We start from the raw sequence: 18,491 nt of genomic DNA, 5'->3' as shown, positions 1-18,491 counted from the left end.
GTTGGCGTCCTGACTGGGCCCCTCAGGTTTACAGTTTATAAAGTCAGAGTATTATCTAAAGTTAAAGCTACTGCTGTCTGTCTGTCAGACTTTAAACATCACACATGTTGTAAATGTGGGATGTTTTCATTGGACCTAAACGTGTGGTGTGCAGCGTGTAAATGTTTGTCGTTTGTTGCAGCCTCAGTTTTTACCGGTGATGAAATGAGTGGTTCCAGACTGAGTGGACCGGTTCAGGAACCAGAGATGATCTGAGGAGGAGCAGAGGTTTAACTTTTAGTTTCAGAGGTAGAGGATTTGTTTTCTGTGGAGGTCGAGGATTTCTGTAACGTTCAGGGGTTTATGTAATGTTCAGGGTTTCTGTAACGTTCAGGGTTTCTGTAACGTTCAGGGGTTTATGTAATGTTCACGGTTTCGGGAACATTCAGGGGTTTCTGTAACGTTCAGGGGTTTCTGTAACGTTCAGGGTTTCTGTAACGTTCAGGGGTTTCTGTAACGTTCAGGGTTTCTGTAACGTTCACGGTTCGGAACATTCGGTTTCTGTAACGTTCAGGGTTTCTGTAACGTTCAGGAGTTTCTGTAACGTTCAGGGTTTCTGTAACGTTCAGGGGTTTCTGTAACGTTCAGGGGTTTCTGGAATGTTCAGGGTTTCGGGAACGTTCAGGACCGACCTCAGTCTGAGTGAGTGAGAGTCTGACAGTTTCCTCTCAGACTCCCTGAGGACAGATCTGAGAAAACAGAGACATGAGAGAAGACCCAGAGATTATCAGAGGATTCATAATATCTGTTATTGATCAGATGATTAATGGATTATTGAAACAGTCTCAGAGTTTGAGTTTGGTTCAGGTCTGAGCTCAGTGTTTCTGACACCAGGAGGCAGCAGACGACCTCAGACTGATCTGAGTTCAGTTCAGAGGAGCAACATGTTCAGATCTTCTTCATGAACTGATGTGGGATCAGTGCTGACCTCAGCCTGTCAGGCAGCACTCAGGGCCTCAGTAACTCTTCTCCTCTGTCCTCAGGCTCGTCTCAGATGCTGCTGCAGTGTTTCGCCGTCAGACCTGACGGACCGGATGGGGGCGCTCTACTGCAGCACTGCACCACCAACCGCACCAGAACCAGAACCGTCAAACCCGCAGTAAGACTCTCCCCCAAACCCACCCAGTCCAGATCCAGGACCCAGAAGAGACCGGCTCCTCAGATCAAACGAAATCCACCTCAGCGCCGCCGCCGCCGCCGCCGCTGCACGTCACCTGACACTGACGGACAGGAGGAGGAGGAGGAGGAGGAGGAAGGAGGAAGGAAGAGGTTGAGGAGGTGGAGGAGGACACAGGTGATCCCAGCTGGACTCCATCTGAAGGTGAAGATCTGACATGTTTTTATTCAGGTTCAGATCCAGGTTTGATCCGGTTCCAATCATCAGGGTTTTTATTGTAATAATTTATTACAATAAGAATTTATTACGACAGAAAATCTTTCACCGAGTGATGAAGACAGAAATGATTTGTTTATATTTTATTGATTATTTGTTGTATTTTCAACAGTTCTTGATCGTTCTGATTATTTCAATGGAATTTAATGACGAGCTTCAGTCATTTTCCATGTTTCTTTGTTTCCTCAGTAGAAACAGATTTTACTGAGCTTTGTCTTTGTCTCAGTCTGAATCTGACGTTCCTCCCTGTGTCTCCCCATCAGGTGTCACTTCTCATCCGTCTCCCCCTGCTATCGGGGATGCCCAGCTGGACTCGGACTCCCAACGTGCACCTGTGGGCATGGTGAAGCTGGAGCCCGACAGCACCTGTGTGCGACGTCTGCGGAAAAGTGATGAAGAACAAGTCAAGTCTGGCGCGACACTCCTTCATCCACACGGGGAAGAAGCCGTTCGCCTGCCACCTGTGCGACCTGCGCTTCAACCGCCGTGACAACCTGCAGCACCACCTGAACCGGCTGCACCCCAACGGCGTCGCCAAGCTGGAGAAGCAGCGCGAGGCACAGGCGTGGCTGTGCGCCGTCTGCGGCAAAACTTTCAGCTGCAGGTCGCGGCTCAAGACGCACGAGGTGATCCACTCGGGGGTGAAACCTCACCGCTGCGACCTCTGCCCCAAAGCCTACATGAGGACCAACGACCTTGAGCACCACAAGAAGATCGTGCACGTGGAAGGCGCCGCCGAGCCTCAGCGGCCGAGCTCGCTGCTCTGCGACTTCTGTGGCAAAGAGTTTAAAAGCAGGTCGCAGCTCGCCATCCACTTTCAGACTCATACGGGCGAGCGGCCGCACCTCTGCGACATCTGCGGCCGCAAGTTTGGCCGGCAGTACCAGCTCAAACGCCACAAGATCCTGGTCCACGCCAACCGGCCGGACAGCGAGGAGGACCCGCCACTCGATGCGCCCTTCTCCTGCGGTGTCTGTGGGAAGCGGCTCAAGTCTGAAGCACTCCTCGCCGTTCACTCCCGCATCCACACCGGCGACAAGCCTCACCGCTGCGGCATCTGTCTGCGCAGCTTCCAGCGCGCCACCTGCCTGAAGCAGCACCACCTCCGCGTCCACCTGAAGGTCAAAGCCAACGATGTGCCGCATGCCGCCGGCCGCAGGAAGAGTGCCGCGCCGGCCAAGATGTTCCCATGTCCCACCTGCAGCAAGGTGTTCAGATTTAAGTCTCTGCTGGCGAGTCACTCGATGATCCACAGCGAGGTGCGACCGTACGCCTGCGACTTCTGCAGCCGCAGCTTCAGACGCCTCAGCCACCTGAAGAGGCACCGCGAGGTTGTCCACGCCAACGGAGCGCGCCCGCCGCAGAGCTTCATCTGCCACATCTGCGGTAAAGACAAGAAGTGCCGCTCGCAGCTCGCCAGACACGTCATCATCCACACGGGGGAGCGGCCGTTCGCCTGCGACCTCTGTACCGCTCGCTTCAACCGCCGTGGCAACCTGCAGCAGCACAGGAAGCGCATGCACGGTGTCGGGAAGCCGCCGGCCGAGGAGGCCCCGCCCATCCTGTTCGACGACGACGTGACGCCGGCGCTGACCTACAAACAGGAAGAGACGGTGGTGGCCGTCGACGCCACCGTCGAACAGTTGGAGGTGGCAACGAGCGACGAGGTGGACGTCGTCCAGCAGCTCGTCGCCACCTGACGGCGTCTGAACTGAGCAGGTCTCTGATTGGTCGAATGTGGGACAGATCTGAACAGTTAGAAGCAGTGAAATGAGTCTGACACTTTATCAAACCTGTGAATGATCTGAGAGACGAACACCGATGGATGGATCGATCGATCATTGATTGATCCACAATGTTCAGTTTAAAGGAAAATTAAACGTCAACATGATCAGAGACGTTTGTTTCTTCAGCTTCATCTTTAAACTGATTCACATCAGGAGGCTGCAGAGCTTCACATGATCCTCCTCCTCCTCCTCACCTCCTCACCTCCTCCTGCTCCTTCTCTCTCTTCACCTCCTCCTCACTCTCTTCACCTCCCCCTCCTACTCCTCCTCTCTCTCTTCACCTCCCCCTCCTACTCCTCCTCCTCCTCACCACTTCCTCCTTCCTCACCTCCTCCTCATTCTTTACCTCCTCCTCACTCTTTACCTCCTCCCCTCATGTTTTTCCCAGTGAACAAACGGAGGCAGCTGATTGGTTAAAGTGTAACAGGAAGTGTTTTTATTCATGACAGAAACAGAAACATCAGGTTTGTTTTTTACAGTGTAACACACACACACACACACACACACACACACACACACACACACTGTAGTGATGTCAGTGTGTGTGTGTGTGTGGAGGGGGGTTGTCAGCTGACAGTTCAACTGATCAATGATGCGTTTCCATGGTGACAAATGAATTTTCTCATGGATCAGATTTAATTAGTTTTTCAGTTTAATGAGCTGTTTGGTGGATTAGAGTTCACACAGTTTTTACATGAAAGGAGCTTTAATCTGAAGTTCAGAGAGTCTCTGAGGGTTTCACTGATCCAACATGTTGGAGCTGATCTGGACCAGAACCCAGAGACACACAGACCTGATCTGAAAGAAAAGCCAGTCAAACTTCAGCTGATCTGAGAGCAGTTTGTCTTCAGAGTTCACGGTGTGTTCAGGTGCTGTGGGAACACACGGCAGAGTCGACGAGGAGAGGACGATGATGTCATCACAAGTTAAACGACACATTAAACAAACCCCCTGTGTCCAGGCAGGTGTTAGCATGCTAATGCTACTTCCTGGTTTGTGACCCACAGACTTTAAACCTCCTCATGTGTTTGGAGCTTTCTCTCTTTTCATCTCCTTTTAAATTAACACATCCATTACCCCCCCCCCCCCCCCCCCCCCATGGTGCTACTGGCTCTGAGATAAAACGCACCCCTGCAGTGACTCCACCCCCCCAAGAGGCACGCTTCATTTCCTCTCAGCTGCTGATCACTCCCACTTCATTAACTGAAGCCATTCAATTAAACACCAAGGGGGGGGGGATTAGGAGGGGGAGGGGCAGGGGTGGGGGGTGGTGGGGGATTAGGAGAGAAGGACATGTTGATAGGATGGAAGGAGGGAGGGAAGGAAGGAAAAAAAGATGAAGAGGGATAGGGACAGGGGTGGTGGAGGAAGGGGGTGGGGGGGGAGTACCTACACTGTGTGTACTCTGTCAGTACAGATGCAGTACAAATACACAGTGAACTACATCTGCTCCTGAACGCAGCACATGACGACGACGACAATAATGATGACGATGATGATTGGCTGAGCCGTGAAGTGATGTCATCCTTCTGTTGGTGACGCACTGACGTCACTGTGATGTCACTGTGACGTCAGATCTCCATGCTGTCAGGTTTGGGTGTCCTGGAGATCCACAGGTTTGATTGGTCGGTGGCCGTCTTTGTGCGGGCGTTACTGCGGGGCAGAGGTCAGTACATGTCTGCAGTACTTTTACTTTGAAGTATTTTTACTTTACTAATGTTTCCTCCACTGACGCTTCATTTTCTGCTCATTTCCTGGAAACTCTGATGTTTATCTGTCGATTCTCAGGACGTCTGAGGTTCACTGACGTCCACGCTCTCCTGGAAATATCCTGCTGATCAGCAGGTAAATTTCCAAGAAATTATGAGGAAAGTTTCCAGGAAACGAGCTGGAAAATAAAACGTTTGTCGGAGCTGAGCGATGGAGACACTGCAGCTTCTGTGTCGGGGAAAAGTCCAGATTCAGCAGATTGTCTGCCTCGGGAAACACCTGAACTGATGCCAGGTATTCACACACACAATACACTCACACACTCACACACACAGTTACTCACACACTCGGCAGCTGCTGCTGTAAATCAGCTCTTGTTAACGAGACGTTTGAGTGTTTGACCTGTCATAATCACTGAGTAAGCTCTGCACAGTGAGGGGGGGGGGGTGAGATGCTGGGAGTTGTAGTTTCTGTGGTTCAGTCTTACCTTCTACTGAGCATCTGAAAACAACATGTCCCAGAAGCCACCAGGATGAGCAGCAACAGGGGGATTGTGGGAATGATCACGTAGACCAGTAACATGCCTGCAGACAGACAGACAGACAGTAAGAGACCAGACCAGACCTGTAGGCAGGTCAGAGGTCAGAGGTGATCGTACCTGAGGCTCCAGCCGTGGTGACCTCAGGGCCGACCTCCCCGCTGGTCGTCGTGTGTTTGACCACGCCCCCTCCAGCCGTCGCCTCTGAGGACACACACACACACAGCTGTCACACACACTCTGACCTTTGACCTGAGGGTGGTGCTAAAGAGAGGGTCAGAGTAAATACCTCACCTGTGCTCCGCCCTCCAGGTGTGTGACCCGTCACACCATGATTCTCTGAGACAGAGAGAGAGAGAGTGAACGAATGAACAGACTGAATCCATCAGAGGCTGAAGCTGATTGGCTGACGTACCTGGTTTGTATTTACAGATGAAGTTGTGTTTCATGTTGCAGCGGTCGTCGTTCCATTGGTAGAGATAAGCCCCGCCCAGACCAGGAAGTGCAGTGGGCTGATGGTACATGACGACGCAGGCCTCTCCCCCACAGGACGGCTCGTCGAAATACCAGTTCCTGCATCATCATCATCATCATCATCATCATCTTCTTCATCACATCACCTTCATCATCATCTGTTGTGTTTGTTTGTAACCGGATTAGCTGCTGTAACTGTGTTGCTGAGGAGCTCAGTGCCACAGTTTTACCTGACCCTCTCACCTGAAGGAGGCGGGGCTTCCGTCAGTCCACTGGTAGAGCTGCGGACAGGAAGTGAAGGTGTTGCTGAGCTCAGGATGAGCCTGATCCACTCCGTCCGCCCGAGTCAGACCAATCCAGAAGTCCCCGTCGGCTATCCCTCCTCCTCCTGCACCTCCTCCTGCTCCACCCACTGCTCCTGAACGCAGCTCCTGCAGACAGAGAGGAGGAGGGTGAGAGGAGGAGGCAGAGGAGGAGGAGGAGGTGAAGAAGACCAGGTGCGCGTCTCACCTGCAGCAGGTTCTCGATGTCTGTCTGCTCGGTCGGGCTCTCGATGCTGAGCAGCGACCCTCCGTCCATCTCACAGGCTCGACACGCCTCCCTGAACGCAACACGACTCGACACGTCATGGAAATACGCAATTTTATAGCAGGGACGTCCCGGGCCACCTGAACACACCGTCTGACCTGAGAGGCAGAGAGTGACAGGTGAGTTCTCACCTCACACCTGAACCAGGAAGCTGTGTGTGTGTGTGTGTGTGTGTGTGTGTGTGTGTGTGTGTGTGTGTCTGCAGTGATTAATACACACTCTGGTTAAAACAGCCTCACACACACTCAGAGCTACTTTAAGTGATTAGCTGGAGTCTCTTCTGCACCATCATCACTTTACTGTTAAAGCCACTAAAGAGCTCCATATATATCTGTCTACCGCCACCCCCCCACCAAACCACCCCCCCGTCTCCCTCCCTCAGGTTTGCTTCAGTTTGCTGAAGCAGCTCAGGCTGTAATTCAGTTTAAACAGGAAGAGCAGCTCTGATGTGTATGAGATTATGATCCTGTTGGATCTGATTTACTGACTCACTGGTCTGAGGCAGCGTTCAAACAGCTGTCGACCAATCACAGCCTGTCCAATCAGAGCCGAGGATGCCATTAGCCTGCAGAGTTAGCAGTTAGCATGCCAGCCACAGCAGGTTTTTTGTTTGTTTACGAGGAACCATACCTCAGTTAGCTCAGAAGCTAATTTTTATCTGTGGTCCTGAGCAGGTTAATGTCATAGAACACTGAGTAAACATGTCGCAGAGATAAAGCGATGACCTGATATTACCCACAATTCAGTGTTTTTCTTTAAGTCTTGTTTGTTCAGCAGCTAGCCATGTTAGCGTAGCCACCGGAGGCCAGACTGTGTTTTATTAAAGACCAACTACCACCTGGAGACGCTGTAACAACCACCCCCAACACCATAGCAACAGCACCAAACCACACCCTGACAACCACGGCTGTTGCCAGGCAACGGTCTCTGTCAGATGGGATGTTTCCTGCGGGTTTAGAATAATCTGATAATTCAGATAAAGTTCAACTTTAATCTGCCGAGAGAAAAAAATGTTTTATTATTGTTTTATTATTCTCATGAGAGTTAATGGTTAAAAGCTGAACAGGAATCAGTTATTTTGTAGAGTCTGCGTTCAGTGAACTGATTTTAAAGTTTAGTTTAAATCTAAGATAAGATAAATGTCCTTTCTGCATTTCAGCAGCAGAGACAGCAACAACAGCTAACAACAACAACAACAACAGCTAACAACAACAACATGAGAAATAAAAACGTACAAATATGAACAGGAAAGTAATTCATTTGTAATGAGGGCAGGATTGCTGATGAGCGTAGCTGCTGACTGCAGCATCAGTATATTCACTCATTCACAGTAACAAAGTCTCAATGATGAATAAAAACAAACTGAATTCAGTAAAAGAGACTTTAACCCTGAAATCCACATCATTCACTCTTAACTTCAAGTTAACAAAGAGCAGACTCTTATTTTCTTAACTCACCGCTCAGCACCCGCGCTCCCTCCACCATCATCGCCATGACGACCCAGAGGATCAGCAGCATCAGCGTCTGCGTGTTAAATGCCATCGCTCTGAGTTGTTGTGCAACACAAAAATAAAAGAATAGAAAAAATAAATTTGTTTCTGTAGAGCTTCAGTTTAACTGCAGAGATTTGCTTATAAAATTTCAGAATAAAAGCCCAGCTCCTGGGTTGGTATTTCCATGTTTCCTGCTGCTCGACACAGAGAAAGTGTTTCTGTCTGCTCACATCAGCTCCCTCTCTCCTCCTCCTCCTCCTCCTCCTCCTCCTCCTCCTCCTCCTCCCCCCTCCCTTCTCTCTCTCTCTCCCCCTCTCTCCCATCGATCGTCCCTACAGAGCCCCAGATGTAACCTCCTCTTTCATTAAGCCCTCGGGGGCCACACACACTCTTCACTTTAATTCACTTACAGGGATGTGGTGTGTGTGTGTTGGTGGTGGTGGGGGGGAGTTGGTTCCCAGCAGCTGGTTAAACCCCCCCCCCCCCCCGTGGACTCCGTGTGTCTGATTGAATCATTAACTGTGTTTCAGCTCTGATGTCCGTCTGTCCGTCCACATGATCGTCTCAGCTGCTCTGTCACCCTCTCATATTCATGTGATGGTTTACCTGAGGATCGATCAGGCTCATTGATGGTTGAGCCTGTGACAGACGCTGATGGAAATCGTTTCTGCCCCTGAGGAAACGTGTGAGGCGGTTTATTATTCCTCTGATGGAGAACGGGAATCAATGGGAGCCTGAGCTGGTCTGGATTGACCTGATCTGTGTCCCTGAACGCAGCACGGAAACATTAAAGCACGTGAGTTTGAAGCTTTTACCTTCTCACCCTCATCTGAGTCACGACAGCTGCACAGTGGTGGACAAACAGTGGCCCGTGGACCAGATGTGGCCGCTCCATTAAAAATCTGACCTCAGAGACTTCAGCTCAGATCAGAGTCTTTCTCATCACACTTTCTCTTTTCCTTTGTGTCTCTGTGTCTCCTGTTGTTTACTGTTCAGCTTCATGGCGCGTGTGTGTTTGTGTTTTACAGGTGATCCTGTAACCTCACCACAGGTGAGCTCAACAACACAGCACCTGAACATCAGAGTAAAGGCAGGACAGTCTGTAAATGTTACACCTGTTTGTGTCAGCTGATCATGACAGAGTGATCACACCTGTGGTTCAGTCTGGGTGAAACGGTGAAATGCTGCTCAGTTTCCATCAGAGGAATGGAGTCGTCTCCTCTGAGTCTCTGTTGTTTCAGGAGGACAGAAGGAAACGACCACCTCAGATCAGGTGTGCTCCACCTGAACACCACCTCAGCAGTTAACGTCAGATATGAACACAAACACATTTAAAACATTAAACCATGAACCTGAGCTCAGACCTGAGAGCACCTGGAAGGCATCATGAGTCTGTAAACGTCCTGGGACGATGTGTGTGTGTGTGTGTGTGTGTGTGTGTGTGTGTGTGTGTGTGTGTGTGAGGGTGGAGCTGCAGTGTAACGTGATGCTCAGCAGAGTGTGTGTAGCTCAGTGTTAAAGTGTTTCAGCCTCTGATCAGTTTACTGACACACTTAGACTCTGATGGTGTTCACCTCCATCTGTTACCTGATCCTGAACCATCAGAGCCAAGTGTGTGTGTGTGTGTGTGTGTGTGTGTGTGTGTGTGTGTGTGTGTGTGTGTGTGTGTGTGTGTGTGTGTGTGTGTGTGTTCTGACCGGTGTTTGAACCTAAAACTTGGACTCGTCTTTAAAACGTCAGACAGGAAGTTTGGAGTTCAGCTCACAGTCAAACACACAATTCCACTGTTTGTATAAACAACTGTTTTGCATAATGAAGTCGTAACACACACACACACACCACACACACACACACACACACCCACCCACACACACAGACACACACACAGATAATGACCTGTTAGCTCTCTCCGTCCATTCCCAGTATTGATCGCTGTATTGATCGGCTGCAGGCGGCTGATCGTCTCCGTCCAGAAACACACTCCACTTACTGCTGATTACCTCACACACACACGGGGGGGGTTGCAGTTTAACATCAGGTAGATGTGTGTGTAGAGACGCTGACCTGCTCTGTATCAGAGTAATCGATTACTCATCAGACATGTAACTGCTCTGGTCATGTGATTAAACACTGATACATGAACTGATCACGACTTTCTCTTCACTCAGGTGTGCAGAGTAAAGAGAGAGAGGAGGGAGAGCAGGTGACATGGAGGTGAGGGAGGGGTGGAGGTGTTGAACCATGGTCATGTGACCTCCACTGGTTAAACATGGCCGCCTGGATGGAACAGTCACAGCTTCTCCTCTGATGGAGATCTGTTTTTATTCAAACCAACTTTATTTCTAACATGACAGAGACAAACTCTGCAGGTCAGTAAAGTTTCAGTGACAGGAAACAGTCACTGACAAACAGGAAGTAAAATCATGACTCAATAAAAAGAAGGAAGTGAGCGACTGAGTTTCCTGTTGCACAGAGATCCAACATCAAACAGGAGCTCTGCTGTTTCTGCTGCTGCTGCAAGGCATCATGGGACGTCATTCTCTCCTGTGGTGAAGGAAGCTCCAGTGTCTCCTCTGCTGAAGGAGACAAGAGAGGAAGCAGTGAAGGAGACGTGGATCAGGTCTGACCTCAGACAGGAACCCTCACAGACCTCAGGCTCCTCCTCTGGACCACGAGGCGTCCCAGTCCAGATCCTGTCAGATCCAGGAGCGTCCATCTTTAACAACCTCAACACTCAGCTCTTCTCCAGGACCCTGGAATCCTTTCAATGACTCCTGGAACTTTTTCAAGCACCACTGAGTCAATCAGCTGCAGATCAATAAAGTTTCTCTGGATGAGGCAGATCGACCAATCAGACGGCAGCTGCTCAGACTGCGTGATGTCACATTAACCCTGTGTGTGTGTGTGTGTGTGTGTGTGTGTGTGATTATTTTCAGCTCTAACCTGTCAGAAAGTTTGATTGATTATTGATTAACATAAAGTGACCACAGTGACTGTGGTGTGTGTTCAATAAACTGAACACTGAGGTTAATTAGTGTGTGTGTGTGTGTGTGTGAGCTCAGAAATAATTTGCTTTCTGTTCTCGTCAATACTCCCCCTGCTGCCCCCCCATCTCTCCCTCCCTCTCTCTCTCTCTCCCTTTCACCCCCCCCCCCCCTCATCAGGACCCTGGAACCGTTTCAAGGATGTATACAGGAAACAGAAGACAGTAACCTGGAACATCCTTGAAGACCTGGAATCTGCTCAGGAACTCTTAAACAGACTCCTGGAATTTCCTCCAGGACAAAATCAAGGACTCTGGAAATCTCCTGAGTGGAGATGCTGACCCCTGCTGGACGTCAGGTGGAATCACATCAGGAACAGGTCTGGATCAGAACCTGCTGGTCCCTGATCACTGTTAGAGTCAGTAATGTTTTCAGATGTCAGTGTGTGAAATGAAGATTTATTGATGATCAGATGACACAAACACAAAACATTCAGCTGCTGATCCACCTGGACCCACCTGGACCCACACAAGGCCTTACAAATACTCTGATATGTTCCACATCAACATGTTTTCAGTGTTTGATTCAAACAGTGGAAGAATCCTGAGTCTCTGTGGACCCACAGCTCCAGGACTTTCCAGGTCATTGCAGGACTTTCCAGGTCTTCCAGGTTAGTTTCAGCTGCAAGAAGTTTCATTTATTTTCAGTTCCTGTTTTAAAATGAGAATCTTTAAAAAAAAAAACATGATTGAAGTCCTGAGCAGAAAAACTCAACACACAGTAAAACCTGATTGTCTTTAAAACACAACTGAGCTGCTCCTGCTCCTCCTCCTGCTCCTCCTCCTGCTCCTCCTCCTCAGCCTTCCAGCTGCCACTGCTGCGCCTGCGAGGCGTCACATATCGCCATGGAGACGTAACCCTTGGGCCCGATTGGCTGAGCGACAGAGAGACACTGACCCACAGAGACCTGGTAGAGCCGGTTAGACTTCTGCATCAGAGAGAGAGGGGGGTCAGGTGTGTGTGTGTGTGTGTGTGTGTGTGTGTGTGTGTGTGTGTGTGTGTGTGTGTGTGTGTGTGTGTGTGTGTGTGTGTGTGTGTGTGTGTGTGTGTCGGCGTCTCACCCCCAGGCTCCACTGCTGCGACCCCCCCGAGCCGTGACACTTCATGAGTCTGGGGGGGTCGAAGGTCCTGACCTCGGACACGTCCAGACACAGCAGACCTGCCAGGACCAGCTGACCCTCCTCGTCGTAGGCCCAGTTCTGAACAGGTCACATGATGTCAGGGTTAAAGGTCAGAGGTCACGGCAGGAGTACGACAAACTGATGTGTGTGGTCATGTGGTCGGCTCACCTGTTCGGGGTCACGGGGGTCACATGGTCGCAGGATGACGGCCCCGCCCTTCTGACTGGCTCGTCCCTGGGCCACGAGACATCGCCCGGTCGCTAGGTTACGGAGCTGGAAGACGGCGGACATGTTTAATTCAGCGTGTCACGTGATCAGTAAACAAACTCATTACCTTATAGCTGCGGGGCGTTCAGGTACCTGTCCTCTCTGCAGGACTTTGGGGCGTCTCAGACCCTTGTTGATGAACAGCGGAGGCTGCTGCTTGTTGCCGTTGGCGACGGTCTGCATCTCAGGGTAGACCGTGTCCAGGTACCAGCGAAACGAGTGACACTGCAGCCGCTTCCTTAACGCCACACGCTCGCTGATGTCGCCGTAACCGCGCTCGCGCAGCTCCGGACGCAGAGACAGATACTGCTCCTGATTGGACCACACAGACACAGGAAGTGAGGTCAGAGGACGCTCCTGCTGCCAACTGGATCGCCGCCGCAGTGTGCGAGTTTTACCTTGTACTCGTCCATCCATACGTGTGCCAGCCGCAGGGAGTTGTGGGCCATGGTGTCCTGCCCCCCAGGTGAGCCGTAGGGCCGCCTCTTCCTGAAGATGTGGCCGACTCTGGAGCAGGGGATGATGAGCAGCTGACCGCCGCACATCCAGATCTGAGGACGCACACAGGCAGAGGTCAGTGAACGCAACACTCACCTGCAGCTTCTCACACCTCAACCTGGAGCTACTTCCTGTCCAGGCTTTATGCTAAGCTAGGCTAACCTCACACGCCTCTGCATCAGAAGCGTGTGAGGTAGCTAGTGAACGACACCTTCACTGACAGTTGGTAAAACAGAGTTCTCACCCTGAAGGAGATTTCCAGGTTCTCCCCGCCCCAGATGTCCATGCCGGCGTCGTACTGTCCGAGCTCGTTAAAGTACTTCCTGTTCATAGCAAACAGACCGCCCGCCATGGTGGGAGACCTGAGGGGGGGATTAGAGGGGAGGTTTTGGTTTGGAGCTGGTCACCTGATGGGTCAGGTGGTCACCTGATCATCAGCTTGTTACCTGATCGGTCCGGTGGCTCCCTCGGGCCCGTTGAGCTCAGAGGGGGGGACGGGGTCCCACTTGAAGTGCAGCCCCCAGTTGAAGCCGCCCCTGACGATGGGGGAGGGCGAGTAGGCGAGCGTGTCGGCTGAGATGATGTCGATGACGGGGCAGACGACGGTGTGGCGGTCCTTCTGGATGGGAGCCAGCAGAGGCTGCAGCCACGCCTGGTTCACCTCACAGTGACTGTCCAGGAAGACCAGGACCTCACCTGGACACACAGACAGGTGAGGGGCGAGCTTACGGAACAAGGATAAACAGAGTGAGGGTGTAGGACATACCAGTGGCATGTGAGGCTCCTATCATGCGTCCTCTGATGAGTCCTTCCCTCCTCTGGTTCCTCACCAGTTTGACTTTCCCCTCGTCCCTGACGTAGCGATCCAGGTCGTCCTTCAGCTCCTCTGAACCAACACACAGAGGACGTCAATCAACATGAAGACCTTAAAGGCCACGTCAGTGTTCCTGTGTTTTGCAGGTGCGTTACCGAGCTCGCTGTGGTCGTCCACCAGGATGATCTCGTGCAGCAGGTAGGCCGGCGTTCGGTCCAGCACGCTGTGGACGGTCCTCAGCAGGGCGGAGAACGCCTCGTTGAAGAAACAGATCACTACGCTGGCAGAAGGTAGAGCCAGAGGATACACCTTATCCCGACACCTGCAGAGACAGAGATGTCAGTGTTTACAGAGACCTGAGCACTGTGATCCAGTCAGGACCAGATCATCTGAGAGGAGCCTCATGATGAGGGAGTCCTGTCACACCTGCACCTGGTTTAGAGCTCAGGAGGTCATGTGACCTGTTCTCACTGTAAAATCAAATTAAAGCTCATCTTTAGAAGTCCAGCTGGAGGCTTCACACTGTCTCAGACTGGACTGTGATTGGCTGCAAACTAATATGATGTCATAAACCCTGCAGGTGTGTCCAGGTGAGACTGAAAGTGAGTTGCAGGGTCTGGTCCAGGTCTGGTTCTTACTGGGAGTCTCTGGTGTCGGGCAGCTCTCTGTGGTATCCCAGTCTGGTAGGAGATGAGGACGTTGAAGGCGTGGCGATGGTAACCGGTGTCCCGGACCTCCTGATCTGCTTCGTTAAAGATCATCCCTGCAGACAGACACGGTGTCAGAGAGGCGGGAAAACCAGAGCAGACCCTCACAGTAAAGACGACCTTTGTTTTTATCAAGTGATTCAAACAGCTTGAAATTCTCTTTCTAATCCTCAGATTAATCGATTCATCGATTATCGTTGCAGCTCCACAGTATTTCCACGCTCCCAGCAACACCTGAACACACCACGGCCTCTCACCCATCTCCGGCGACAGCTCCACTCCCTGATTGGCCGGCAGAGGCCGACGCCCCGCCCCCCGGTTGGCCAGGCCCCCGGTGATTGGCTGGCTGTGGTGCTGCAGGGGGGTCCTGCCGCGGCCGGGCTCCGTCCCCAGAGAGAAGTAGAGGAAGAGGAGGACGGACCAGGTGGCCGAGGTGACGAGGCAGCCATAACAGAAGTACCGCAGCGTGACACTGGCCATGGTGGCCGAGCAAGCATCGCCTTACATTACGCTGAGAGAGAGAGAGAGAGAGAGAGAGAGAGAGAGAGAGGAAGGTGACTGTTTCCTCTGTGACACATGATCAATATCTGCACTGATCCAGATCAATATCAGTCCATTACAACCTGATCCTGTCTCTACTCTTCTCTACTGTTTCTCTCTTCTTTACTGTGTTACTTTACTCTTCTCTACTGTTTCTCTACTGTGTTTCTCTTCTCTGCTGTTGGTGTTGGTGAAAGCTGAGCTGTAGTTACTGACTGATTTGGAGTCTGCAGCTTCAGATGCTTCAGTCTGTTGCTGGACGTGTTTCTTCACTGACAGCTGAACGTTGTTCCTGTGGGTTCGTCAGTGTTGTATGAAAATATAAAGAGGCTCTGCTGACGGAGAGGGAGTGAGCGCTCTGACAGAAACACTGTCTCTGCTGCTTCAGATGTGATCAGGTAGGACTACCTGAGGGGTCAGAGGTCACTCTCTCTCTCTGACAGTCAGCATGAACAGGAGGTGACTGTGGTCACATGACTGCTGAATGGAGGAGCAGGTACAGGTGTGCTGATTGGGCAGCTGATGCAGGTGAGTTCATTCACTTCAGGTGAGCTGGTTCCATCTGTCCTGAGTGAGTAGTTTATTCCATTTTATTAGATATTATAAAATGTAATCATGTGACCTCTGTTGTACTTTATGACCTGTTTAAAGTGGGGGTGTTGACTCTGATTTGTGTGTGTAGTTTCCTCCAGTAGCAGAGGTATAAGCTGTTATCTGTTCCTGAGCGACTGTGGGAAAAAGAATAAATGTTTTAAGACAGAACCTGAGGACGGCTGCTGCCCCTGTCGGAGTCAGGTGACCTGCTGGAAACTGGTTAATTATTCTTCTCCATTTAAACACTGACAAACCACAGCAGTCACTCATTTACTTTAAAGAGATGACCTGCTGCTGCTGCTGCGGGGCGTCACGTGCAAAACCCCATTAGAAAATCTGTTATTTTAAGGCTGCTTTCAGTAACAATAAGCTCCACACTCAGATTCAGATCTGCAGCTGTTTTCTGTCTATTCTACCTCACCTTTTAGATGATCCCTGTTACTGGAATCAAAACACACTGTGAAGAGCTGCAGCAGCACAGTGAATGAGTCAACAACAGTGGCATAATTCTGAATTTAAATGGATTTACATTAAGCAGCTCTGTGCCGAATTACAGAGAAGAACTTGCTGATTCTAAAATGACACAGTTTACTCTGAGTGAATGAAGGACCCTTTAATTTTCAGATTTTTAAACAGGAGATTCGGGTTGCGTTTTTTTAAAATGAACAACATACTGAGTAATGGATTAACAGTAGACACACTGTTTGTAAAGCTGCTGATCTGTAACACTTTAAATCTCTAGTGTTGGGCTGGTCGAGCTCATTACAGCAGCGCTAACAGTTACAGTGAAAATTAAAATAATGTGACATAAACAAACCAGAGATTCAGAGTGAAAGCTGCTGTAACATGAAACCAAACTGACAGTGTAGCTGAGCTAATCTGGGCTAAATGATGCCTCATTCTGAACTGTGTGAACTTAATGTCAACGAATAAATTAACGGTTTGAAGGGAGAAACTCAAACCTCAGCTGTGCTAGCAAAACCGCGTCCGATAATGGAACCCGCTAGCGCAGCGAACGTTAGCTGCACTCCGAGGTGGACTGTGTTATAACCAGAGCTTTAAAAGAGCTCGATTTCATCCTAAAATACAGTCATGTTGTTTTATGTCCGACAGTTTAGTCGTAGGATTGAACTCTACTCACGGTTCATTAGCTTGTAGCAATTTGCTCAGCGGCACTCCGGCCGGCTGGTTGAGCGCCGTCAGGTTAGCCGCTGAGGTTAAAATTAGCAATATTTCCAACGGAGTTCTGACTGTAGCTGCAGCGGCAGATGGAGTGTTTACCTCCACTCTGTCATCACAGACACAGTCCGTGTGTCCGCAGCACCGACACAAGTTTCCTCACACACAACATCAAGTCAGGCAACGTACACCACGTGACTTCCGCTGAACACTTTCACAATAAGACAAAGCAGACACCTGTTAAAGGAAGGCAGATCAGTACTTTCAAAATAAAACACCGGTCAATGAGTGGATCTAAAAAATAACTTCGTAAATAAATGAAAAGGGTTATTGAAATTATTGAAAAATCTACTGGTTCGACATTCAGGTTATTTATATTCTTATTTATTATTTGAGTACAGTCCACGGTGTAGTTGCATATTTATTACATTTCAGTCAAACTATTTTCATTTAATGCTATTTACATTTCTGTTCCATTACATTGGAATGGAGTAATTTGATACATGAGTAAATGATGTGAGTACTTTCCCCACCGTTGTTTATTTCACAGAAGCAGCTCCATGTTAGAGCTGGTTAGCATTAGCATTTTATATCCACGGCACTGGGATTGTGTATGGTTGTGGTTCTATCTTTAGTTTCTGTTCTATTTTTACTTTATTCATTTTTGTAATAATTATTATCATCAATAATGGAAGGAAAATATACAATAAGCAGAAACTACCATTATATTTGAGTTTGCTCAGTTACTAATTTGGCGCTGATGTTAACGTTTTGAGCTCGTGAGGTCTGCGCAGTCACACTCTGCGGAGCCAACGGCTCAGAGCGCGCACGTCTGGAAACTTCTAGAAAGTTCGACAGAGGCTCCTTGCTAACTTAGCAGCGATGTTTCTTTATTCTTTTGTTTTCTAATTTAATTCTTTTTTGGAAGATGAACCGGTCTCTGATTAAATATAACATTTGTTGCCGCCACACGAAGGTAAAGTTTCAGGACCGTGAGGTTGTTGTTGTGTTGAGGTGTAATAATCAGAGCAGAGCAGAGCTAGCCAAATTAGCAGGACCGTTACTGTCCGACTGTCCTCGGAGGTTTTCTCCTCCGTGTGTGAGTCTGACCTCGGTGAACTCTGGACTGAGAGAGGTTTAGTTATCCATCCGCTAACTACACGTAAATCTTCTGTGTGAATTGCGAAAACATCTACTGTGGTCAGTTATAACGGTTTCACAGTTAATGGCGGTTAACCCGCGGTGACCTGTGGATTGATGGGAAATGGCGTTCGTTAAAGGCCGTTAAAACTACAGTACTGAAAAAACAATGATACTAAGTGGATTTTTGAAGTTACTGGCCTTATTTAAACCTAGAAAGTTAACGACAGAACATAGCGTTGAGTGGTTTTATGTTCTAGAGGTAAATATAGAGTTATTTTCTATATGAATGATGTTTTCTAAGTTGCGGTTCTGGTTTCAGGTTAGATACTGGCTCAGCTGGTATTGGTCATATTTTCTCCAGGTGCAGCTGTTGGTTGTGTTTTGTGGGTTCACTGCAAACCAGCTGTACAGATGTTGTGCTGTGGTTGTCTTGACATCATATAACAGTAATATTTGCCTCATAAGGACAGGTAAGACCGTTTCCTCCATCATTAGAAGACTTTATTTTTGGATCATTTGGTTTGGACAGGATTCAGTTCTGTCAGCATGATGTGAATATTGA

The 18,491-nt window shown here is 49.6% G+C and overlaps 3 protein-coding genes and 2 long non-coding RNA genes across 5 annotated transcripts; 3 read left to right on the top strand and 2 right to left on the bottom strand.

Annotated features, from left to right (window-relative positions):
• Window positions 1-1,220: 1,220 nt before the first annotated feature.
• Window positions 1,221-3,328, top strand: LOC108890138 (zinc finger protein 93). The gene is made up of 2 exons (XM_018686944.2): window positions 1,221-1,360; window positions 1,696-3,328. The coding sequence occupies exon 2, from the start codon at window positions 1,825-1,827 to the stop codon at window positions 3,130-3,132; it is 1,308 nt and encodes a 435-aa protein (XP_018542460.1). The 5' UTR covers window positions 1,221-1,360; window positions 1,696-1,824; the 3' UTR covers window positions 3,133-3,328.
• Window positions 3,329-4,790: 1,462 nt separating this feature from the next.
• On the bottom strand, window positions 4,791-8,279 carry chodl (chondrolectin). The gene is made up of 8 exons (XM_018686945.2): window positions 7,987-8,279; window positions 6,452-6,627; window positions 6,185-6,372; window positions 5,883-6,040; window positions 5,762-5,806; window positions 5,588-5,671; window positions 5,417-5,513; window positions 4,791-4,872 (listed from the first exon to the last, which is right to left on the bottom strand). Exons 1-8 carry the CDS (start codon window positions 8,069-8,071, stop codon window positions 4,791-4,793), a joined length of 915 nt encoding a protein of 304 aa, XP_018542461.1. The 5' UTR covers window positions 8,072-8,279.
• On the top strand, window positions 6,511-9,419 carry LOC127139578 (uncharacterized). Its single transcript, XR_007809811.1, has 3 exons — window positions 6,511-6,648; window positions 8,553-8,818; window positions 9,051-9,419. It is a non-coding gene; the product is annotated as an uncharacterized LOC127139578 (long non-coding RNA).
• A 2,025-nt stretch (window positions 9,420-11,444) lies between these two features.
• On the bottom strand, window positions 11,445-17,000 carry galnt11 (UDP-N-acetyl-alpha-D-galactosamine:polypeptide N-acetylgalactosaminyltransferase 11 (GalNAc-T11)). Its single transcript, XM_018686956.2, is given in 13 exon segments — window positions 11,445-11,994; window positions 12,128-12,265; window positions 12,356-12,460; window positions 12,548-12,766; window positions 12,853-13,005; window positions 13,197-13,314; window positions 13,399-13,648; window positions 13,719-13,838; window positions 13,922-14,088; window positions 14,405-14,451; window positions 14,453-14,529; window positions 14,731-14,984; window positions 16,749-17,000. Coding segments are annotated over 12 exon segments (1,749 nt in total). The 5' UTR covers window positions 14,954-14,984; window positions 16,749-17,000; the 3' UTR covers window positions 11,445-11,862.
• On the top strand, window positions 14,111-14,803 carry LOC127139577 (uncharacterized). The gene is made up of 3 exons (XR_007809810.1): window positions 14,111-14,217; window positions 14,347-14,582; window positions 14,677-14,803. It is a non-coding gene; the product is annotated as an uncharacterized LOC127139577 (long non-coding RNA).
• Window positions 17,001-18,491: the final 1,491 nt, after the last annotated feature.

This window comes from Lates calcarifer, unplaced genomic scaffold (genome assembly GCF_001640805.2).
Source record: "Lates calcarifer isolate ASB-BC8 unplaced genomic scaffold, TLL_Latcal_v3 _unitig_1690_quiver_535, whole genome shotgun sequence".
Lineage (NCBI taxonomy): Eukaryota > Metazoa > Chordata > Actinopteri > Centropomidae > Lates > Lates calcarifer.
Note: the sequence above shows the minus strand (reverse complement) of the source record. Positions and strands in the feature narration are given on the sequence as shown.

What these genes read in the sequence shown, in the direction of transcription:
- chodl (XM_018686945.2), bottom strand. Translation starts at nt 8,071, where the DNA reads ATGGCATTTAACACGCAGACGCTGATGCTGCTGATCCTCTGGGTCGTC. An exon ending in ACATCGAGAACCTGCTGCAG is followed by an intron (nt 6,373 to 6,451) that starts GTGAGACGCGCA and finishes CTCTGTCTGCAG; the next exon opens with GAGCTGCGTTCAGGAGCAGT. An exon ending in CATCTGTAAATACAAACCAG is followed by an intron (nt 5,807 to 5,882) that starts GTACGTCAGCCA and finishes TCTCTGTCTCAG; the next exon opens with AGAATCATGGTGTGACGGGT.
- LOC108890138 (XM_018686944.2), top strand. Translation starts at nt 1,825, where the DNA reads ATGAAGAACAAGTCAAGTCTGGCGCGACACTCCTTCATCCACACGGGG.